Here is a 22,372-nt window from a genome sequence, read left to right on the forward strand (position 1 = left end):
ATCTTTTATAAAACAGTTCTACTATCAATTAATTCAAAAACACCAGGTTGGGATTTCTGGCGTAAATTTCATTTTTTTTGTATTCATTCTCTTGCCCTCCAAAACAGTTTTAACCAGGTTTTTCCACTTTAAGCATTGCCAAGAAATGGATACTGTCACTCTGCAGCCAAGTTGAGGGTATTCGTGCACGTTCATTTGTACACTCATCTGTCTTTACATTACATGTTCATTTGTGTATCTCCCTTTGGCTCCCCTTCCTCATTTGAAAACTGTCAAATGTAATGTGAACTAAATGGAGGGCAAGAGAATGAATTCACAAAATGGAAACTTATGCCAAAAATCACAACCTGGTGTTTTTAAATTACTTGATAGTAAAAGTGTTGTATAAAAGCAACATGATAGCCCCTCAAATCTTCATGGAAAGATGGTTGTTATGGATAAGTTGCCTCCTTTTTTGACCTCTCTCTCTCTCACACACATTTTAAGAATGAATGGAATGTTGACGTTGTTCAGTTCAAGCATTAAAGTATGTCAAGTGCGGAGTGATTAGTCTACTAGCAGTGAAGAGTCAGTGGGGTTGTGCCAGGACATCGCCACTCATGGAATACCTCTTGTCCACTTAGAAATGAATAAACTGTTCGACCGGATCTAACTGTTGTGTTGAGATTTGAAGTTTTTGAAGTCTGTGGATATGTTAACATGAAACTATTTTTTTAAAAGGATGTCTAAATTTGAGAGTTATCATAACAAGGAACTCAAAACCCACTAATTCATAGTTTAAATGTCTTATGCTTGTCATGGAGTGTGGCAGTTTGTATACTCTCTCTCTCTCACACACACACACACACACACACACACACACACACACACCATTTAGCCTCCTAGAACAACCAGCTTTGAGGGCAGTAGCCTCAACTCACACTTCAAAAATGCTGACCCTTGTTTGACTTTAACTGAAAGCTCACTGAGTTCCTTTTAAGAGAAGTGGGAGTCACCAACCACTTCCTGGACCACTGTGACCAGCACACACACAGTGAGTGCATCAGATGAGATGTGAGAGCTCTAGGTGAGGCTGGACAAGCACATGATTCAACAAAATAAATAAAACAATGAGAAGCACGGCTTATGGGATCCAGATTCCATTCCTAAAAAGGAAATACCCGTGTGTATGGTTCACCAAAAGTTACCCCGAAATGGCTCCTCACCAGTGACTTGCATGTGCACCAACATTTCCACAATAGTGCATTTACAGCATGAGCATTGGTCATGTTGGTTCTTTTCATCCCTTTCAGACAATGTCAACAGAACCCAACCCACACAAGTTCCCAAATCCCGCCCCACACACACACAAACCCAACCCCATATGGACACTGAAACCTGGGGTGAAAATCGCTGTAAGGGAAGAGCTGTGTAACACCTAACACAACAGGGCCTCCACATCTGGGTCTGAGTCAGCCCATTCAAACAAAGATCTTTCCTGGAGAAGTTAGTTTGAGATCACAATGTGATCTAAGAGCAAGGTGTTCGAGTAAAGACAAACAGAAAAGTGTCTCACTGCTTTGAGTTAACAATGGCATGTTTATTCTTTGTATGCTTAATGGTCTACAGCAAAGGCATAAAAGTGCTCAGTAAAAGCAAATGTGTTGACTCTTTCAGTCATTCTTTGAGTGTCAGAAAGTGCTTGGGGAGAAAAGCTAACAAGGGACTTTATTGTTCCTTGTAGAAGCACTTAAGTCTTATGGCCTTGTGAACCCCAATCTCTACGTCTCTTAAAATGTGCATTAGTGCAATCTGAGTAGAAACAAAAACAGCGCAGAGCATGCTAGCTTTTAAAAAATCCTTTCAAACTTTATTACATTGCCTTTAATGATAATTCATTGTCAAATACACAATATTGGCAGTCTACAATACCAATAAAATAAAACAACCGTACAAAACATGCTATGTGGAAAAATGTATTGAAACACTTTATAGTACCATTAAATGCAATGTAACATGCTAATTATTGGTGTGTAACACCACAATGATCTGTGCTCAAACATACCTATCCCGATCATAGTATGTAAGTAAAACACATGTTTGTGCTGTTACTCAATGCTTCACTAATGTTACAGGGTACATTAATATAAAGTGAGCTGTTCTTCCTAATAATGGCTAGGTTCTGTAATATTACCCCAAAACCAATGAAACATCCGGTTCTTGTCATTGTGGTGGGGGTATGTCGGTGGTGTCTGCTCCCAATGCCCACAGGGCCTTGTGTGATGAGGAAGTGGGTTAAATGGCCACATCCTGATGTAGGGACAGGACAACTCTGACAGATCCCTGAAGCAAGTGCCCAAAATGCTTCCCTTATCTCTCCCTCTCTTGCCTCACTCTCATCAACCTATGACGGCTGACATGGTGGGGCTGTTTACATTTTTTAAAAATCAATGTTGTAATGAAAGAACTTGGTCAAGGTGACCATTTTGATGGGAGCTGTGCCAATTTAGACTTGAGGCCTCAGAGTTTGATTGGGTAAATCTGTTATTAACCTGCAGTCATGGATTAACTGACAGCACTCTCTCTTTCAATTTATCCACTCTTTCATGAAGGTCTCTAACTCATTGAACTGATTCTATGCGACAAGGGCCTTCTTTTCATCCACCAACTGTACCCTTGGACTATACACTTTATTTATTAATTGAAAAAGCAATTCTCATTTTCTCTAGAGGCTTTTTAATGAAGAGAGAACATTCTAAGGCCAGTTATTCATCAAAAGTCAAAATCAAATTCATTTATAAAGCACATTTAAAAACAACTCACGTTGACCAAAGTGCTGTGAATTAAGAGGCAAGTGTCTGTCTCTGGGACTTTCAATGGTAACCATACTTACTATACTTATGATGAAAATAATTATAATAATAATAAACAACCCCAGCTTCTCATGTCTCAACAGATTTGCAATAAATGAGGGGCAAAGAGAGGGAAAAAAACAGTCAGTAACTCCAAAATTAGAATTTTATTCAGATGGTTGGGGTCAGAGATGAATCATTTTTATTCCAGTACATAAGATTATCCACAAAGCTCCTTCAAAAACCTTTCCCTGTCTTAAAGCTGATTCAATAATTAGTGCCGACGGTGTCCAACATCCCCCCACCCCCCTTTTTGGTAGAAATTCAAACAGTTGTGCTGACAAGATTGTTATTTTTTTCTGTTTTTTATTGAATTATTTTCTTCATATTTTTTACAAAAGACTCTCATACCTTCTACACATTATATGCCACCCAGTTATGTTTTTTGTATTTTTTTGTAAATAAATTTTGGAAATAACTTTTTTTTTTTTGCTGTTGTGAAAAGATAAAAACATGCAAAACTTGAATTTGTAGTCCAAATTATACATTAACAAGTTCTGAACTTTTTGCTCTTCTTCATAGACTACATCAAAAGAAAAGAAAAGAAAAAAAAACATTATGTACACACATTTTCTTTACAGTGAAGTAAAAATTGAAAGTACCAGATGAGGACTAAGGCAAATGAAGTGTACATGAAATTAGAACAAAATAAACAATTTTGTTGTTGTTGTTTGTAAAATACTACACCACTTCAGAAAGAAAAAAAAAGAAAAACTTCTTTTGCTACAAAAGTATGATGTATGACTCCCTTTATTTGCAACCAGCTGCATGTGTTTAATTTTTAGTGAAAAAAGACTAAAATTCTAGCGTACTGTACAGTGCTGTTCTCTGATTTTTTTTTTTTTGCCCATCCATGTTAATGTCCATGTTATCTTTGCAATTCACTTAAATATTCAGATTTTCAACAAAACAGCAGTATTGAGTAACCAAAAAAAGCATGTAGATGCATACCATTGTAACATACTTTCTGTTTTGAAATCACTCCAAAAACCATTAAAGCCTTGAACATAAAACTAATCATTCAGATTCAAAAAATGTACAAAAAGGCACATTAAATCCCAGTGCTTCTGTACTGTGAACTTCAAGTTTGACTGAGCGCGCTCCGCACCCAACAATCCAAACAGAATGACAGTTCACCAATGTCCCGTCCCCCTCTGACAACACGACTGTCTCACACTCCTAAGCCTTCAACAAGCATATGTATGCGCAGAATACAACAATAAGCCTAGGGTTGTTTTTTTGTGATTTGTGTTTCATTGATTTATGAACTTTTTAACTATGTAAAATCTTTTCCATTGTCATTCAGTCCGTGTGGGGGAATATCAGTTATCAGAAGCTGTCCTCGTTCATCGACCGGAGAAAGAAACAACACAAATAAAATGAAACTTTCTTCCCCCATTTTCACTGCTCTGTTCTCATCTTCCACATCCGAGAGAGAGAGAGAGAGAGAGAGAGAGAGAGAGAGAGAGAGAGAGAGAAAATGTTTTAGTCGTCGCTTCCGCCGTACATATCTGCGAGTTTCCTGAAGCGTGGGCCCCAGTCGTTGAGGTAATCGTAATCTTGGTCCCCTCCGCTGCTGGAGGAGTTGATGGAGCTCAGGGAACCAGCCGTGGAGCCGCTGCCCTCGTAGTCGAACACCAAGAGGGAGTCGTATGGCGGGGCCGTGGGGTCGTTATCAGCTGCCTTAAGTCCCTGTGCAGAGGAGGACAGAGGAGAAAAAAATGACAGAGTGAGGATGATTGAAGATTGCAAAGGATTCTGGGGACTAAAATGGTCAAGGGGCTGTTCAAAGGCCTTTCACAAGGTTTAAACTTGTGTACCCTTCAGAATTCATACACGCCATTCATCAAGTCAGCATATGCTGAGGAAATCAGGCCCATGTCAGGGGTTACATGTGGAGGAATGTCAGTACAAGGCTGTGGGGAGGGTTCAGAGGTTGGAAATCCTCTTCTGTCTGTGTGATGTGAGATTATCCAGAGTTTGGAGAGGATCCTAAAAATCCAGGATTGACCCCCCCACCCCCGACCCAGCCAGAGGAATGAACAGATATCACAATTTCATACCGTGATTAAAACTTTTTTTTTTTTTTTTTTTTTACGTAGGGCCAAAATTATTATTTAAAACTAATGACAATACTGGACAATAAAGCAAACAAAACGCCTCAAAATATTTCCAAAGCACCAAGGCCAACGCAGCATGATCAAAGTGCCATCATCAAAGCACCATGTTCAAAGCACCATGGCCAACGCACCATGGTCAAAACTCCATGGTCAAAGCACCACGGTCAAAGCACCACGGTCAATGCAAATACTTGCTTCTGGCTGGCAGGCAGAATCTGTTAGGGCTTTTTCAGGACCTTCGGAAAATAAATCTGGTGGAAGAAACTCCAAGCATCTGAGTTTTCTGACTGAGCCTTGTCTTTTAACTTCATGTCTTAACACCGAGAGCATTGTGTAAGCACAATATGAAAACTTAGGCATAAAGTATCAAAAAGTATCAAATACATGGAGAAAGAGAAATGGATAGAAAGAGAGAGAGAGAGAGAGAGAGAGAGAGAGAGAGATAGAGAGAGAGAGGGAGAGGGAGAGGGAGAGAGGGAGAGGGAGATGGAGAGGGAGAGGGAGAGGGAGACAGTGTGATTGTGCAGGTTCAGTGAACTCAATATTCCCAGTGCGATTCCCTGCGACATACGGATGGCCGGGCTTAGTTGGGGCCAGAAATCCGGAGAGGCTTCCGGCTCTGCCGGTGGAGCATTGGAGATAAACCAGACGCACGGACATGAAAACAGCATGTCTGACAGCAGCGCTCACTCTCTCCCCTGCATCTGAAGATCGGCTCACAGCCTCTCACTGACTAGGGAGAGGAAAAAAAAACACCTAAATCCGCAACCGTAACTACAGTGCTTCCGACAGCTTGCCAGACTCCACCGCCATTTCACCAAAGGGCAAACAAGAGTGAAATTAATAAGATTTATCTATTAACAAAAAACAGCACTGAAAGGCTGATCGTAGAATGAGCTGCATGATTTATGGGGGCTCCAGTCTGCGTTTATGCGTTATCGCCCTCTCGTTCTCTGTCTGTCTCTCTCTCTCCCACCCTCTGTTTCTGTAAAATGAAAGAGGCAGGTGAAAAAAACACAGCGCCTCCGCACCTCACAATTATTTTCCACTTGTTAGCTCTCGTTAAGTGTTTGCTCAGGGCTGTGGTGCTGATAATTTGCCCTGAAATATGACATATGGATCATTCATTACAATTATAGCTGTTGCTGCTCCAGTGGTTAGCACCTCTATGCCAGAGTTAGCACCTCACTGGCAGTGTGTGTGCGTGTGTGCGTGTGTGTGTGTGTGTGTGTGTGTGTGTGTGTGTGTGTTGGGTGGGGTTGAGGGGGGCCAGGCCTATGATGGAGCTCGCCTGGGCATTCCATTGGAGTGAGTCGTCAGCGGGGCACGAGACTACAGTCGGCCATCTTCAGCGGATCACCATACCACGGCTACCGCTAATAGGCTCCCAGGGACAAGGGGCTCGCTATGGTCCAGACTCGCTACTTACCAAACACAGGCAGCCAGCCAGACTGGGTCCCCATTAAACCTCTCCAACCCTCCCTGCACCCCTGAACTCATCCCATCTCTGAATACTAACCCTTAAGAGCCAAGATGCAGTTGCCATGTAGAGATAGCTGAGGAAAAGGAAAGTGACAAGGGCTCAATCACCCTTCTCCAGAAGAGGTAATTTCTTTCAAGCTGGGACACAAGTGTGATGCCCTAGCTGAACTATGAAATAAACAATAAACAACCTTGCCTGAAATAGCTACATGCTTGGCTAAATAGCACAGTCCAGAATATAATCTCTACCTAATGGATGTAGTAAGCAGCATGCCAGCAGGCAGGAACAAACAGTCAGGGAGCAATATGCAGTAGGGTTCTGCATTGGATTTCAGATAGCCCCTCCAAAGCTGCCAAATCACTGCAGGTGGGTAATACTGCACCTTTCACTTGAGCAGAGTGACTGTGAGGCGTCACCTGTATCTAACCAGGAGACGTGGCCTCAGGTGAAGAGGACTGAACCTGCCTGGGGCTGCGGCGGGAGGCTGCCTCTATAATCACACCATTGTTTTTGCCACCAAGTGGCCGGATTCTTCGGCGGATTTGCTCTCCTCTAATTAACCACCCCTGTGCCCCTCTCCGCTGAGACGCCACTCCAGACTCTCAGGTGCCCTTTCATGTGGATCTGGGCGAGCGGTGAGGCTGCTGATCAGGAACCGGGCACACCGCGTGGTGCCGCCGCCTCCATTCACTGATTGCATCAGGCCTGCATGCTGGGTAAGTAATGAAATAGTCTGGGACCAGCGGACGCGTCCTGTTTGTGGTGAGGCCAAAAAAAAAGGGAACAAAATGAAATCTCTTAGTCCTTATCTCCCTGTCGATCGAACAGAAAAAGATGGAATTTAGGATCCTTCTGCTGTCTCTCTCTCCTCTCTGCTTCCAATGGGCAAGAAAAATGGAATAAAAATGTTAAAAAAAAAAAAAATACATTTTTTTCCAGTCTTTTCAGGTATCGCAACGGTGGTAGGTACATCAAGAAAAAGCTGGCTGACACCAAACTGAGCCGACAAGTACAGAAAACCTGCACAAGGAACTTTTCTAAGAAGGCGTGAGGGAGAGGCAGAGCGAGAGCTAGAGATAGGGAGTGAAAACTGAACAAGCAGACCCTAATCCAAAAAACATGGGACGCAGCCAGTGACTTTTAAGAGAACAGCCGTGAGACTGGAGTCTGTTGGAGCTGGTTAAAAATACATGGCCACGCTTCTCATCTCGTAGCTCACCCTTCATGAATGAAGTCAAGCAGTGCCTGCAGTGCGAGAGATAGGAGCCAAACAGCCCTGAAGGGCAAGACCGTGTCCGTGTCCACCACCTCCTACACGACACGTACAATGCACGCATCAACAATTATGCACCCATTAAAAATAACGAAATAAATATACCTATCCAACAAATATATTCAAACTGAAATGGTATAAATGTGACAAATGCCGCTGTCTTCTGCCCATGAAGACAGCTGCAGCGGCGCAGATGGGAGAAAATATTCCAGTCAAGGAGAGTTTTTTTTTTGTCAGGGCCATGATCAAAGACTACAAAAGGAAAATGCCAGGCCCATGGCAGATAAAAGCTAAACCCTCCATGACGACTCACAGATGTGTCTGTTCTTGCCAGAACCATTGAGAAGAATGCGTTTTTGGATGACAGAACATTTAGCAAATTAGTTTAACTGGTTCCTGGCTTAATCTCATTTTGGTTGATTTTATTTTTCATGTGGCTCTTGCGTGATATCCACATGCTATGAAGGGATGAGTCCGGCAACTATACTACAGTGTGGAGCAAAATCGTATAACCATAGGTTATTCTATCTGCCAAGCACATTTTCGCTCACATTCATATACAAAAACTAATGTTAAGCTGGAAGTAATTTAGCAGCAATGTGAAGAAGCACTGCAGCTGGCCAAATGTTCATCCTAGTACAGAAGGTCAGTCAAGCTGTCTGGGTGAGAAGTGACACGGCATGGATCAAGACTCCTCCACTGCAATCCAATATGGCTGGAGCCCAACACATCCCCCCCCACACACAATATCTCTGCTCTGGCACTCCCACCCAGCTCATGGCCCCAGATCATGTGAGGTGAGACTGAGACTGAGACAGAGCACTTCGAGAGGCGCCTGCCAGCATCCAGGAAAATCGGCCAATACTCTTGGTATTTAAGTGGTAAAGGTTCTTTCTTGTTCTTGGGGAATGAAAAAAAAAAAAAAAGCTCTGCCAGCCCAAATCTGAGCTCAGTCGGAGTCTGGGGCCCCACATTTTGTATCCTGCCAATGAGTGAGCACATGGGGTGGGCTAAGGTGATACCATGGAAAAGGGCATGCTGCTTTCCAAGTCAGTGGGCCTGGAGAAGAGTGAGCCCATCAATGCCGCTTCTTCAAAGACTGATGAATCTAGGCTACCGAGACTTAAATCTAGACTACACCCATGTGTGAGGCTACTAACTAATCCCTAGCCCACAGTTAACCCAGTGAAATGCACGAGAGGCCAAATCCAGGTTAAGGATACATGTGAGCATGTGGTAGATTTCTGATTGGTTGGCGCCCCTTCCCCCCACCCCCTTACCTCGTTGATGAAGTCACCGATGTCGCCGGGGTGCGGGGCGGCCGACCTGATGGGGTACTGGGGCTCAGGGTGGAGGGGCCGCTCGTCCATGCGGCGGATCCCCACAGGCTTGATGGCGTCCGGCTCCATGGTGTCCGGCTGCTGGAGCTGGCTCAGGTCGTAATCCTGCAGGAGGAGAGGCAGAGCAGATGGGCCAGTCAGCGGGACACAGCCAAAATACACCAACCAACCCACACACACACACACACGCCAGCATGCAGTCACGCATGCACACAGACACACACACACACACACACACACACACACACACACACACACACACACATGTATGCAGTAATAAGGCATGCACCCAAACACCTACACTGTACGTTCACATAAACACACTGGTACACATATGCACTCTCTCATACACAGAGCCATATGCTTACACTCCTACAAATAAAAACATATATGGATGTTCTCATACATTTACATACATTTATATATACTATACATTTATTTTATGTATGTAATGAGGGTCTGAACCTGTGGGTAACGAACAGATGGGTTTCACACCTTCTCTTTGCACCACACACTGAGCCAAGGAGCTGCATGGATATCTCTCTCTCTCCCTTGATGAAACTACAGACAGCAAATCCAAATACTGCATAACAATGAGACTCTTTCCACTAACACCTCCATCAATAATACACCACCGTAACACTACACTATTCATCACGACAGCTGCAACTAGGGAGAATCGGATGAAACTTGCGTGGCGCGAACTTATTCATGGCCAGCATCTATGTTAAATGCACAGGCGTGAGGGATTGAGGCCAAGTGCGCTGGTAAACAAAGTGTGCGGCGTGTAAAGGCGGCCTAGCCGTGGTAAAGGTGAACTGTGCTGTTCTAATCGGGCCCCAGACACGGAATGGTGGATACACATAAGCTCGGGCCTAATCCTATTAACATCGCCAAGGCAACCTGACAGCCTGGTGCTTTGTGCTGTGTCACAGTGCTGGGGAGGGACGGACTTGGCCGCACGGGGCCGCTGGGGGTCTGAGGGCAAGAGCTACGGGATGGACGCGGAGGTGGAGAAGTTGCCGCACCATAATACCCATGGGGGAGAGGGAGAGCGAGGGAGAGAGGGAGAGAGAGAGAGAGAGAGAGAGAGAGAGAGAGAGAGAGAGAGAGCATGGAAGATGGAGGGTGGGGGGGTAGGGTGACTGGAGAATGAGGACAGTAGGTGCCACGGCAGGATCTGAGGGCTTTAATAAGACCGTGTGATGGATTGGCTCTCGTTATGAGATTTCCACTAATCCATCCATCTCAAACGTGCTGCTCGCTCGCTTACTTGAAAATCCTCGCTAGGCTGCTGGTGAGCCAGGAGCCTCGCAAGAGCGCGCGAAACCCCACGTACGCCTGCGTACGGCCTAAGTGAGAAGCCGCTGCTTCATAAACACATAGATGCCGAGCCCCTTCATTGACTGGCGGAGGCCAAGTGGTTTAAGCTCTGAATTAGCCTCACTCCGAGATATGAACAAGTCAACGTTTGCACACTCACAGACTGAGACAATACAAACCAGAATGTTCACTCTGTACACAACACAAACACACACAAACACTCGGCAAGATAAGAACTTAGACAAACAGCGACCGTGAAGCCCACAAACACGGTAATCTATGAACACACAGGCCCAAGCGGCCACAAAGAATCATTTACGTGTACACTGAGCCCAGGACACAAAGACGGCCTCACGAGATGAGCAACTTTCTGGGTCACAGCTGCTCGCCCGCGGACAAGCCACAACCCTCATTCTACTAGATGCCACCAGTGTTCTCTCCCTCTCTCTCTCTCTCCATCTCTGTGTGACCCTCACACTATCCTCTCAAAGATAAGGGTCCAGGGTCACCCACCAACCAACTACATGACCCCTTTTGGGGGAGGTCAGCTCCTGCCAGGGGCAACCATTTTCCACACAAAGGAACAAACTCTGTCTCTCTCATTTCTCTCTCTCTCTCTGTCTGTCTGTCTCTCCGCTGTAGAGTCCATGCTGGGCACATTCCAGTCCTGCCCTCCTCCCCCTTCCCTGCTGAGGGAAAACAACAGCGGCCAGGGCGCGGAGCTCTGGCTCTGCAGAGCGTGCCCTCCTGACTAACAACAGCTGCCCTCACTTAGCCAATAGGAGCGCTTCCAGGCAAAGGTCTCGCACCTGTGGAACTTCACAGTAGAAAAAAAAAACTAAAAAAAAAGGACCTCTGGTTCAAGAGAAGCTGAGAAATTCAAACAGGCTGCTGGGTTGGGCCTAAGCCTGAGCTCGTTTCATGCGAGCCTCGTTTCAGTGCTGCTGTAAGGTAAATGAGCCTCTGTGTTGAAATGCTGCCAACAACATCACGACTTAGGGACAAGGTAAAAAGGAATACCTTCATCAAAGCGCCTGTAATTACCATGCAAATAGGCTCTGAGGTACAAAAAACACTTTAATAATATCCTCCAAAGAAACGAGACCGGAACGCCGTCTGATTTCTGATGAGACACAATCAGCCGTCCTGCCTCAGAAGAGACGGTCCATCTCTGCATGCACGGCAGCAGCGGACACACAGATCTTAAATAAAGTCAGCTGTTTTGGAGGAGACACTTTGGCACTTCCATTATCTTCACAGTGGGAGGGAGGTAGGGAGCAGGTGAGTATGTGTGTGTGAGAGAGAGAAAGAGAGAGAGAGAGAGAGAGAGAGAGAAAGAAAGATGAGATGGCGAGGTGAGCACCGCAGAGACATGATGGCTAGTCGCGCTCATTTTTCACCGCTCACGCTATCTCCTCCGAGTACCGCCACACCGCCGCTCCTCCAGTTTGGCGTGAAATGGAGGCTCGCCTCACCCTATAAATCCTCCACTCCCAACTACCCCTCATCTTTGACGGGAGTATTTTGTCTGAAACTCTGCTTCCCTTTTCTTTCCCTCCCACCTGTACTCTCTCTCTCTCTCTCTCCCTCTCTTTCGTCTCCCAGGAGAGTGTTTAAATCACTGACGTGTGTGGACTCTAACAATTATCTACCCCAGCGATGGCGGGCGAATTGGCTTCAAGGTCGTCCCATTAGAACAGAATAAGCGTCATTAACGTCTGTCTCTCCACTGAGGCTGACTCTCTCAATTATATTACCTGCACAATTAGAGGCCTTGAAGGCAATTCAGGACTGTGCGTGGGACTCATCCCTTTCACCTGCGCTGGAGCACTCCAGCAAATGTAGGTGCTACCGGCAAGGATACTATCCATTAGCATTGTAATGCGCTAAGCTGCCCAGCGCTAAGCTGTCTTCTGTTCTGATTGTAAATGAGCACGTGTGCGTCTGTGTGAGTGTGTGGTCTGTGTGCATGTATGTGAGTGTTTGTGTGTGAGTTTGTCTGTGTGTGTGTGCGCTCTCTCTGCCGTACCTGGTCCTCCTCTCCTCCGCCCTCCTCGTCGTACTTGAGGATGTTGTCTCTCACATCGTCTTCTGGGTCAATGAGGAGCTGCTTGGCCTGACGCTCCTTATCACGACGCTTCATCCAAACCACGAACAGCAACACCAGAACTAGAGATAGTGATGGAGAGAGAGAGATGGGGGAGGGGGGGAGGGGGGGTGGGGGTGTTATTATTTCTGTGCAACAGCATCACCGCTGAAAAGACCTGAGAATGACCTCACTAAAGTATCCTGAGCTAAACACGCTGCTTATTTTGCAGTGCTTTCCATCCATCTAATTTTGCATCCAAAAGGAAGAGAAAAATGAATAGAGGTCATCAGGCAGTCAAAATAACAGACTGAAACTGTGAGGAGCAGAAACACAACAGAATCAACAGTTAACAAAGAGAACAAAAAGAGGAGGGAGGTGTGGAGGAAAAAATAACAAGGGTGTGTGTGTGTGTGTGTGTGTGTGTGTGTGTGTGTGTTAGGGGTGGTGAAATATTACATGGCTTTAGCTTGGTTATATTTCCATACACCGCAGGGCACTTAGCGTCTGATCTGGCCTATGTGAGGGGTAATCTGCTGGCCTAATCTGTGGTGTCTGGGTGGGAGGAGGACTCACTCAGCAGGATGATGATGCACAGCAGGATGGAGATGATGGCGCCGGTGCCCAGGCCCGCCGCGATGATGCGCTCCTGGTCCGAGCAGAAGCCGTTGTGGTCACACTGGCACACCTTGACGCGCAGGTAGGAGGTGTTGGACATGGGCAGGTTCCCGGCGTCGGTGATGATGATGGGGATGTCGTAGAGGCCGCTCTCCAGGAAGCTGAGGCGCAGGCTCACCTGAGCGGCGTCACCTGGGGAGCAGGCAGAGGCAGGGTTAAGGCCGTTATATAATATACATGATCCATTATAGTATGCATTCTATACATTCAAAATAGAGAGCAAGAGAGACTGAGAGGGGAGTAGTTGATGAGGAAGAAATATTGGGTGATATGTATCACAAACCTCAAAGATATCTAACAAATACACAATGAGTGAGAGAGCAGCAAAAAAAAAAAGAGAGATACCCACAAAATACCCATTTTAGCACGCTGACACATCATGTGACCCTCATTTGTGGTGTGATAATCACACGGCTGAATCTCTCCCAGAGAACATTAGCCCCGCCACCCCTGAACTGCTGTCTCCCCAAACTCAACCCTGTCATCTCACAGTCATTACTGCTAACAGACACATTTTCTCTCCATAAACTTGTACCTGAAAAACGTCATCAATGCAGTTAATCCAAAATACACTGGGGATTTAGATTGGGGGCTTAGAAATCCCCTGAATACCTCTCGATAATGCAGCTTAGGGATAAAACAGCCTTTCCTATAATCCCTCTCTGCCATTTATCCTATTAAATATTTATTCAATGCATTTGTGGCTCTGTACCTTTAATCACTGACACATAACCAATGACACATTACTTCATTCGCTTGTGTTCATAACGAGCATAATCAATTAAAAAGGTGTTGCCTGGCTTGCCAGCATTCATTCTCCCTCCTTCCTGTCTGACTGATAAGATAAGGAGAACTCTGCGTTAGGAATGTCCCCGGTTACACATGCGACAACGACACTACCGCACCCTGAATCAGGGAGGCAGATTCCTCCTTAAGAGTAGCGCCCTTCATTTCACCTCGCACAAAATGCAACATTCGTGTGGATGAGCCCTTCATTTTCGTTGCTCCCTACAGAATCATCTGCGCCCTTCCTCCCTTAAAGCCAAACGCTGCATACAGAGTGCTTGTGCCCTACAGACACAGCATGAAGACTCACAAACTGACAGCCGCGGCACAGAAAAGGCGACGAGCGCGCTGCAAAATTGGCGTGGATCCCTGCGGGCACACACTCGGCTAAATGTGCCATTCCCTTAAAAGCCCATGGCCTTTGGGCCATTCCTCACAGGGCCCGTCCCTGTTAAACACACAGACGTGTGTATGTTTGTGCGTGTGTGTGTGTGTGTGTGTTCGTGTGTGTGTGTGTTACCGTTGATGCGCGTGATGGTCCAGTTCTTGCGGACGTCGGTGGGCTTGTGGGGGAGCTCGAAGGTAAAGGGCCCAGCATTGGAGTTCAGGTCCCCATCGATCGCCGTGATGTTGATGAAGTTGGGCTCGGGCTTCTCACACACCTCGGCCTCCGAGGGGAACACCACAGGGGCGTTGTCGTTTATATCCAGCAGGTAGATCTGCAGGGTGCCCGTGCCACTGGCAGGAGGGAAGCCTATGAAAACAAACATACACACACACACACACACACACACACACACACACACACACACACACACACACACACACACACACACACACACACACACACACACACACACACACACACACACACACACACACACACACACACACACACACACACACACACACGCACACACACATACACACACAAATTCATGTTAATAGTACACAAATGTGTGAATGCTAACATGTAAACAGAGCAGTAATTATATGCTTGGTTGACTTGATGAATGTGACAATATGAACTGAAGGTATTTCACATATGACAGAGAAGAAGAACTTTACTGGATCAGCAGGTCGGCATTTCTCTTGGCCTTCCCTCATCGCTACACATCCCCCAAACACAGACAGTGATGAATCTGACCCATGTGTATACATTTACATGGGAATGCTGCTGTGCAGGCTGCTCTATGAAGGGCTGGGGCTGGTGAGGGTGGGTGCCTGGGAAGGATGAGGGGTGGGGTGGGGGTGGGGAGCAGGCTAGAGGAGAATACTTAATCAGGCCTGCCTGGGGCCCTTCGCACACAGCTGCCCAGTCACAGCACTCCGTATTCACAGGCCTTAAGAGGCTTTCTTCATGCAGGCCACGCTCGGAAGGGGCTGCTCGGCCTATCCAGCCCCATTAATGCTGAGAAACCTCTTTATCGGGAAGTTCTCTAAGCCTTGCCGGCCTCGGCTGGGCTAGGCCGTGCTTCGCGGAGCAAGGCGGAGGAAAAAAATACATCCTGCTAGTCCGAGGGAGAAAGGTGAACGCTTCCCTTCCCCGAGTCGTCAGCTAACACCTCTCTCCTTGCCTCTGAGAGGTGACTGCTTTTTAATGTCTGCTGGCTCTATTTTTATAACGCTTGACGGAACAAGAGTGGCAGTCTGTCACTCCTTGCCAGCATTCAAAGTGACATTCAATCAGTTTTGGAAGATTAACAAAGATTCTTTTTTTTTTACCCTCCCCAACATGTTTTTCTTCTATTGAATGTTAACACATCACAGCCTGGCTGCCCTAGTCCTAACAAGGCATCTCAGGATTACAGTTTGTCAGGCACCCGACAATGTAATGATATCGCTACAACTGTAAGCAGGTTTCCCGTGCTCTTGTAAGAGGTGTAAATCCAATCTTTGAGTAACCCGAGACGCTAAACCTTATTTTTCCCACTCCAAGAAACGATTGAGTTACATACCATTATCTGTGGCCAGGAACGTAGCGTTGTACATATTATTGCTCACATAAGGCGATTCCCTGTCCAGCATGGCAATTGTGGAGATGCGGCCGTTATTGGGGTCGATGCGCAGCCAGTTGGCCGGGTCGGAGAGCTTGGAGTATCTGCAGAGAGGGGGGTGTGACAGAAGTCCAGATTAGAAACCTTTGATTTATCACCACAATCTCCCACGAGGCCCAGCAGCCCACTAAATCTTTAACAGTACACCCGGCTCAGCAGGTTAGAGGCGAGCTGACCGGCCGCCAGGAGCAGGCTGGTTCAGAGCTCTCGTTGGGAGGTGCTGGTGGTGGTGGTGGTGGGGGGAAAAAAGTTCTAGTACACAAAGTGGTTTTGTTGAGTGCGCTGTGGAAAAAAAAGAACCACAACTTTCCACCCCACAGAAGGAAGATGATGGCATGGAGTAGAAGGTGGGGGAGCGGGGTGTGGGGGTGTGGCTGCTGCCTACCTGATGGTCTGCTGCATGAAGCGGTCGGGGTCCAGGGCGGTGTAGATGGTGAGCATGGACTCCGCAGGCAAGCCTTCCTCCATCCTCATGGTCCTGGGGTTGGGCTCAAAATAGGGGCTCTCGTTGACGTCGAGGACTTTGATGGAGACTGTAGCAGTGGACTGGCGCGAGCGGTGGATGTTCTGGTCCAGGGGCACCTCGTTCACAGCCACCACTGTCAGCACAAATGTCCGGGTGATCTCGTAGTCAATGGGCTGAAGGGAAACAGACAGAGAGAGAGCGATAGAGAGAGAGAGAGAGAGCGAAAGTGAGACAGAGAGAGAGAGAGAGAGTGATGGAGAGAGAGAGTGATGGAGGGGGAGACGCAAGATGACAGAGAGGGAGTAAGATAAATGGCAAATCGCAACATTAGTCTGCTGGAAATCTTCAGACCGTTACCTATTCCTTTTCCGCAAGAGCCTATTTTCTGAAGGCGCTATTAGGCTGTGTTGTTTCTAAAGCAACGTTTTGATCCTTCACTTTACTGACACACAGAAACTGCTTTGTTGGCTACCAACACCTCACCAAACTGATATAAAACAGCACAACGCCCTATAAATACAGAATATTCTTAAAGCAGTACACTAACAGACTGGTTACTGGAAGCTTCAAAAACATAGTTATCTCTAGCTGAAACTGAAATGGAAATATCTGGGCACGGGACACATGTGACAGGAGAGCAGAAGGGTCCGAGCCTCACCTTGACGACTGTTACAAGGCCCTCATTAGAGGTGGGATCAGTCGGCACGGAGAACCTGCCGGTGGGGTCGCCCCCGGTAATTTTGTACACGGCATTCCAGGCGGGGGTGTTGGGCTGGTCTTTGTCCGTCACCGTGAGGTTGGCCACAATGACATTCACCCGGTTTTCTGGCACCTCACCGTAGAACTTCATGAATAAAACATGGCATTCATATTACTGTGATGGCAGCAAAAAGGATGCTTTGTGAAACAGCAGTGAAACAGTAAAGCAGATTGCAAATAGCTTCTGAAAGTCCCTTTCCTTAAAGAAAGGAAGCACTTTATTAAAAAAAAAAAAAAACTCAGACTTTGAAAAGAACTAAAGTCATTTTGTCTTTATATTACAGAACATTGGCAGTATAATGAGAAACACATCCTTCACAACACAATTTTTTCTCCCATTAAATACCTGCATTTATGGCTCAGTGCGTTCATATGACAGGTGACAGTATTCACAGGGGGACCAGCTCGTGGAAGGGATAGACTGGCACTATAACTCTGTCAACCAATAGGGACTGGTTTGTGTGTGTGTGTGTGTGTGTGTGTGTGTGTGTATGTGTCAGAGGACCACTCCCTATCTTCCAACGAGTGCGTTTGCTTGCTCCTATAAACTGTATAATATTACTCTAATAGCACTAATAGCTCCTCAGTGGTGTAAAATCAGCACTGCTGCGGCGACTTACCGTCTCGGATGTGAACTCGGGTGGGTTGTCGTTGATGTCGGTGACCCTGATGACGGCGGTGGCTGTGTTGGACAGGCCGTACAGCTGGGTTCCCTCCATGTCTGTGGCCTGGATGATTAGTGTGTACTGTGGCACTTTCTAATTGGGAAAATTGCACACACACACAAAGACTTGCTTAATTAACCGGTCATTAAAATGACATATGACATGTTACATAAATGCTGGAAAAAAAATGGAAAGGCTGTGACCGATGAATCATGCATGGAACAGACTAAGCTTCAAATAGTCATAGAATTTATAAACCAAACACAGAGGCCACCATGGTAGATAGATAGACCCCCGCCCCCCCAACATGGTACATCTAAGGCTAAAATCTAAAATTCATGACGCTTTGGCACATTACGAGAGTACCGCTGGCTGCCAAGTTATATTTTTCTGAGGCGCTGCATACCCAATATCATTACCAGCCTAAGAGAGAATCTGCTATCTGATAGGAGCTGAACAGCACAAAAACAATTAAAACTGCCAGTGGGTGTGAATAATGGACCAAATAATAGGTGGCTGCATGTGAGCTTCTCCCCTCTGCGTCCATTACAGCCTAGTGCCGAACACTCCCCTCACCGGGTACCGCAGCTAGGGCTGAGCTGACCGGCACGCCACCTGATTCCCAATCACCACCCAGGAGTCGTCGGACTAATTAGGGCAATAATTCCTCATTAATTTCCGGCGAGGGAGCGGAGCGAGGGGAGGGAAAGAGGCGCAGCGGTAGCGGCCCACTCCCTTGCTCCAGTCCCATCAGACGCCTCGTTTAGAGCAGGACCTGGCGCTCGCAAATGGCTCCTGTCGCCTGATGGCCGCAGAGGCAGCCCACCGTTTCCCTGGTAATAAGGATCGCAGCAATTTACTCTCCCTGTAGCGGCGGCCATTGGGTGCACTACCAAGGCTGCGGACCGGAATTGATTGAGCGTGGGGTCCCTCACCAAATTGCCTTCACTAGACTTTCACTGAGCCTCCGCCTCTCTTGCAAGCGCTCGCTTTTATATTTATTTACATTTTATTTCACTGAGCAAGGCAATCCAATTAAAGCAGGCCGTTGCCATTTATAGATCAGACAGCCACGCATGCATGCCTGCGTGCACACACTCACACACACACACACACATACGCTGGCAGGCATGCTGGCACGTGCACACACACACACACACACACACACACACACACACACACACAAACACGCACGCACAGCAAGGGAAACCAAAAACAAACAAGAAAAAAAAAAACATTTAGTTGCTTGCTGAGGCATGGTTTCTCCATCTCGGGGTAAATAAGTATGAGGTAGGGAGTCCATTTTTGAGCTCATTTTTGGCAGGGTTAATCAATAGTGTGAAGAGAGGCTCATTACTTCAGCAATGCACTGAACATCAGTACAACAGCGAGAAGCCCACATCTTCATTATGGCATAATCCTAAGGCCATATCTGTGTGCAGCCAAACAAAACGGTTGACCTATGCAAATTTGCCGCCACAGTCACGCTGGGCTAACTTTAACAATATTGATCAATCAAACTAATATTATGCGGCACCAAAGTTGGTTAAAAACTATTAATGCGAATACAATTACCATAAACATCTAGAGAACACACACACACTCAGGCATAAAAGCTGTAAAACACATATACACATGCACACAAAATAAAGAGTTTTCATATTAGCACGCAAACACACAGACACACACAGACACACAGACACACAGACACACAGACACACAGACACAGACACACACACACACACACACACACACACACACACACACACAGCTCTCACCTCTCTGTCTAGGCCAGCGGCCATGGTGATGATGTTTCCGGTCTCGTTATTGATGGTGAACATGCTGGGGTTGGGGTTCTCGGGATTCTGGGACAGGATCTTGTATCTAAGCATGCCATTTGCGGTTTTAGGGTCATCCTTGTCGGTGGCGGTCACAGTCATCACAGACGTCCCTAAAGAAGGCAAAGACCCACGGCGGTTCATAGATGAACATTTAACGGAATCTCTGTCATCATGAATATGACTAATCACCACAGGCCATTCAGTTTCCAGACCACTGTTTGACTGTTCCACTATTAGGACTTGAGTTTGGACTTGAGCATGCACAGTACTCTGGTGTGTGTATGTGACTCTAGTGTGTGTATGTGACTCTGGTGTGTGTATGTATCTCTGGTGTGTGTATGTGACTCTAGTGTGTGTATGTGACTCTGGTGTGTGTATGTATCTCTGGTGTGTGTATGTGACTCTAGTGTGTGTATGTGACTCTGGTGTGTGACTCTGGTGTGTGTATGTGACTCTAGTGTGTGTATGTGACTCTAGTGTGTGTATGTGACTCTAGTGTGTGTATGTGACTCTAGTGTGTGACTCTGGTGTGTGTATGTGACTCTAGTGTGTGTATGTATCTCTGGTGTGTGTATGTGACTCTAGTGTGTGTATGTGACTCTGGTGTGTGTATGTGACTCTAGTGTGTGACTCTGGTGTGTGTATGTGTGTGTATGTATGACTCTAGTGTGTGTATGTGACTCTGGTGTGTATGTGACTCTAGTGTGTGTATGTGACTCTGGTGTGTGTGTGTGACTCTAGTGTGTGTATGTGACTCTAGTGTGTGTATGTATGACTCTAGTGTGTGTATGTGACTCTGGTGTGTATGTGACTCTAGTGTGTGTATGTGACTCTAGTGTGTGTATGTGACTCTAGTGTGTGTATGTGCCTCTGGTGTGTGTATGTGACTCTGGTGTGTGTATGTGACTCTACCTGGCTTTGAGCCTTCCGCTATCGATCCGTTCCAGATCTGGTGGATAAATTCGGGCCGGTTGTCGTTCATGTCGATGACATTGATCACGATGTCGATGGGGTTCTCTACCTGGTTGCCGTTGAGGTCCACAGCGTGGGCCCTCAGCTGTATGGAGAGAGAGTCCAAACATGTAAACGCAGCCATAGGCATGCATGGGCACACACGCCCACAGACAGTCACAGTCACAGCCACAGCATTCCGTACCTACTGAATGCTTAACCACTCAGAAACTACCAGGGTACCTTCCTTTCAAGCAATGAACCTTGGACCAGAAGAGCAGCCAAAAGCTAACTCTAGCTTTTCTCCTTCTCTCTCTCTCTCTCTTTTTTCCACCACCTGTGTGTGTGTGTGTGTGTGTGTGTGTGTGTGTATGCGGGGCTCAGAACTTTTGTGTGATTTTCATGTTATCCTTGGACTGCATCCACCCTGTAACATCTGTCTCCCATTTTCTCAGGGATAAAAAACAGAAAAGAATAGGATGAGAGGATGAATGGATGGAGGGTGGAGGGAGAGAAGAATGGAGAGAATGTGAGGCTTAATCACTTCTCTTAAAAGTGCAGGGCCTAGAGAAATGCTCCCGCCCATTAAGCAGCCATTCCAACCTGCAATTTAGTCGTGTCTGCCACTTGCAGGTATGCTTCTCCCATACCAAAGCTCCTATTGTTGCCATCATAAAAGAACAAGAGGGAAGGATGCCCTGACTTCAAGAGAAGCGCACCTTTCATTCCTGCCATGGCACTGGAGGGGGGGCAGCGGCTTTTGTGCTGACGTTAGTGCTCGCCCCTCCTCATTCTCAAGGCCTTCCAACTCGGATGCCTGGAATTGATTCGTCTGAATTCCCAGAAGGTCGCGTTGAACTTGTGTGTGTCCTCTAACACTGCTCTTTCACGTTGTTTCGCTTTAAAGTTCTCTGCTAATCGAACATGCATGAGCGAGGGGCCTTGAGAGCGACACTCTCGGCAAAAAAGGAATAATACCTCAGCTTCCTCTCGCATTTAATAAAAAGAGTTTTCTATTCATATTCTATGTTCTCACAGATTGACTAAACAATTTTCGTCCTCCCTACTTTGACGCATTGTATTGATCATTATAGCTGTTGAAATGCTTTTAGTGTGGCTCACGTTATTTGTGTGGATGTGGGCGCTCGACTTACGTGGAAGTTTGAGATGTGCTCTCGGTCCAGGGGCCTGTTGACAGACAGCTCTCCAGAGACGGGTTCGATGAAGAAGATGCCAGTGGGGGGCTGGTCTGCTCCTGGGCCAGTGACGCTGTAGCGGAGCGAGCGGTTCTTATCATGGTCGGACCGGATCTGCTCCCAGACAAGAGACAAGGTGTCAGGAGTCATTTCAATCATTTTCTGGGGTGCTGGAACCACCAAATGTAGGTCACCATGAAGATGTTCTGCGTGTGAAAAGCTATCTTCTGTGTTTTATCTCTCCCTTGTGATTTTCAAGTGCCAGATGGCAGAGTTTTTTCATGGGTGCGAGTATGTCTGTGTGTCTGTGTGTATGTGTGGGTGTGTGTGTGTGTGTGTGTGTGTGCGTGTGTGTTTATGTGTGTGTGTATGCTTGGGCTACATGGGTGACTGTCTGATAGTGTGTGTGTGTGTGTGTGTGTGTGTGTGTGTGTGTGTGTGTGTGTGTTTATGTATA

The 22,372-nt window shown here is 46.6% G+C and overlaps 1 protein-coding gene across 1 annotated transcript in view; it reads right to left on the minus strand.

The window, feature by feature from the left end:
* Window positions 1-2,905: 2,905 nt before the first annotated feature.
* LOC308363644 (cadherin-2-like) overlaps window positions 2,906-22,372 on the minus strand; it is a 62,293-nt gene continuing 42,826 nt past the window's right edge. Inside the window, exons 5-16 of the mRNA XM_080836463.1 lie at window positions 21,874-22,029; window positions 20,681-20,825; window positions 19,706-19,878; window positions 17,883-18,020; window positions 17,162-17,347; window positions 16,423-16,676; window positions 15,939-16,081; window positions 14,501-14,734; window positions 13,093-13,326; window positions 12,460-12,599; window positions 9,048-9,212; window positions 2,906-4,583 (exon numbers count right to left, since the gene is read on the minus strand). Coding sequence (XP_080692589.1) covers window positions 4,377-4,583; window positions 9,048-9,212; window positions 12,460-12,599; window positions 13,093-13,326; window positions 14,501-14,734; window positions 15,939-16,081; window positions 16,423-16,676; window positions 17,162-17,347; window positions 17,883-18,020; window positions 19,706-19,878; window positions 20,681-20,825; window positions 21,874-22,029 — 2,175 coding nt within the window. The 3' untranslated portion in view covers window positions 2,906-4,376. The remainder of the gene's footprint in view (window positions 4,584-9,047; window positions 9,213-12,459; window positions 12,600-13,092; window positions 13,327-14,500; window positions 14,735-15,938; window positions 16,082-16,422; window positions 16,677-17,161; window positions 17,348-17,882; window positions 18,021-19,705; window positions 19,879-20,680; window positions 20,826-21,873; window positions 22,030-22,372) is intronic.

The sequence above is a fragment of the Sprattus sprattus genome, assembly GCF_963457725.1.
Source record: "Sprattus sprattus genome assembly, chromosome: 4".
Classification (NCBI taxonomy): Eukaryota; Metazoa; Chordata; class Actinopteri; order Clupeiformes; family Clupeidae; genus Sprattus; species Sprattus sprattus.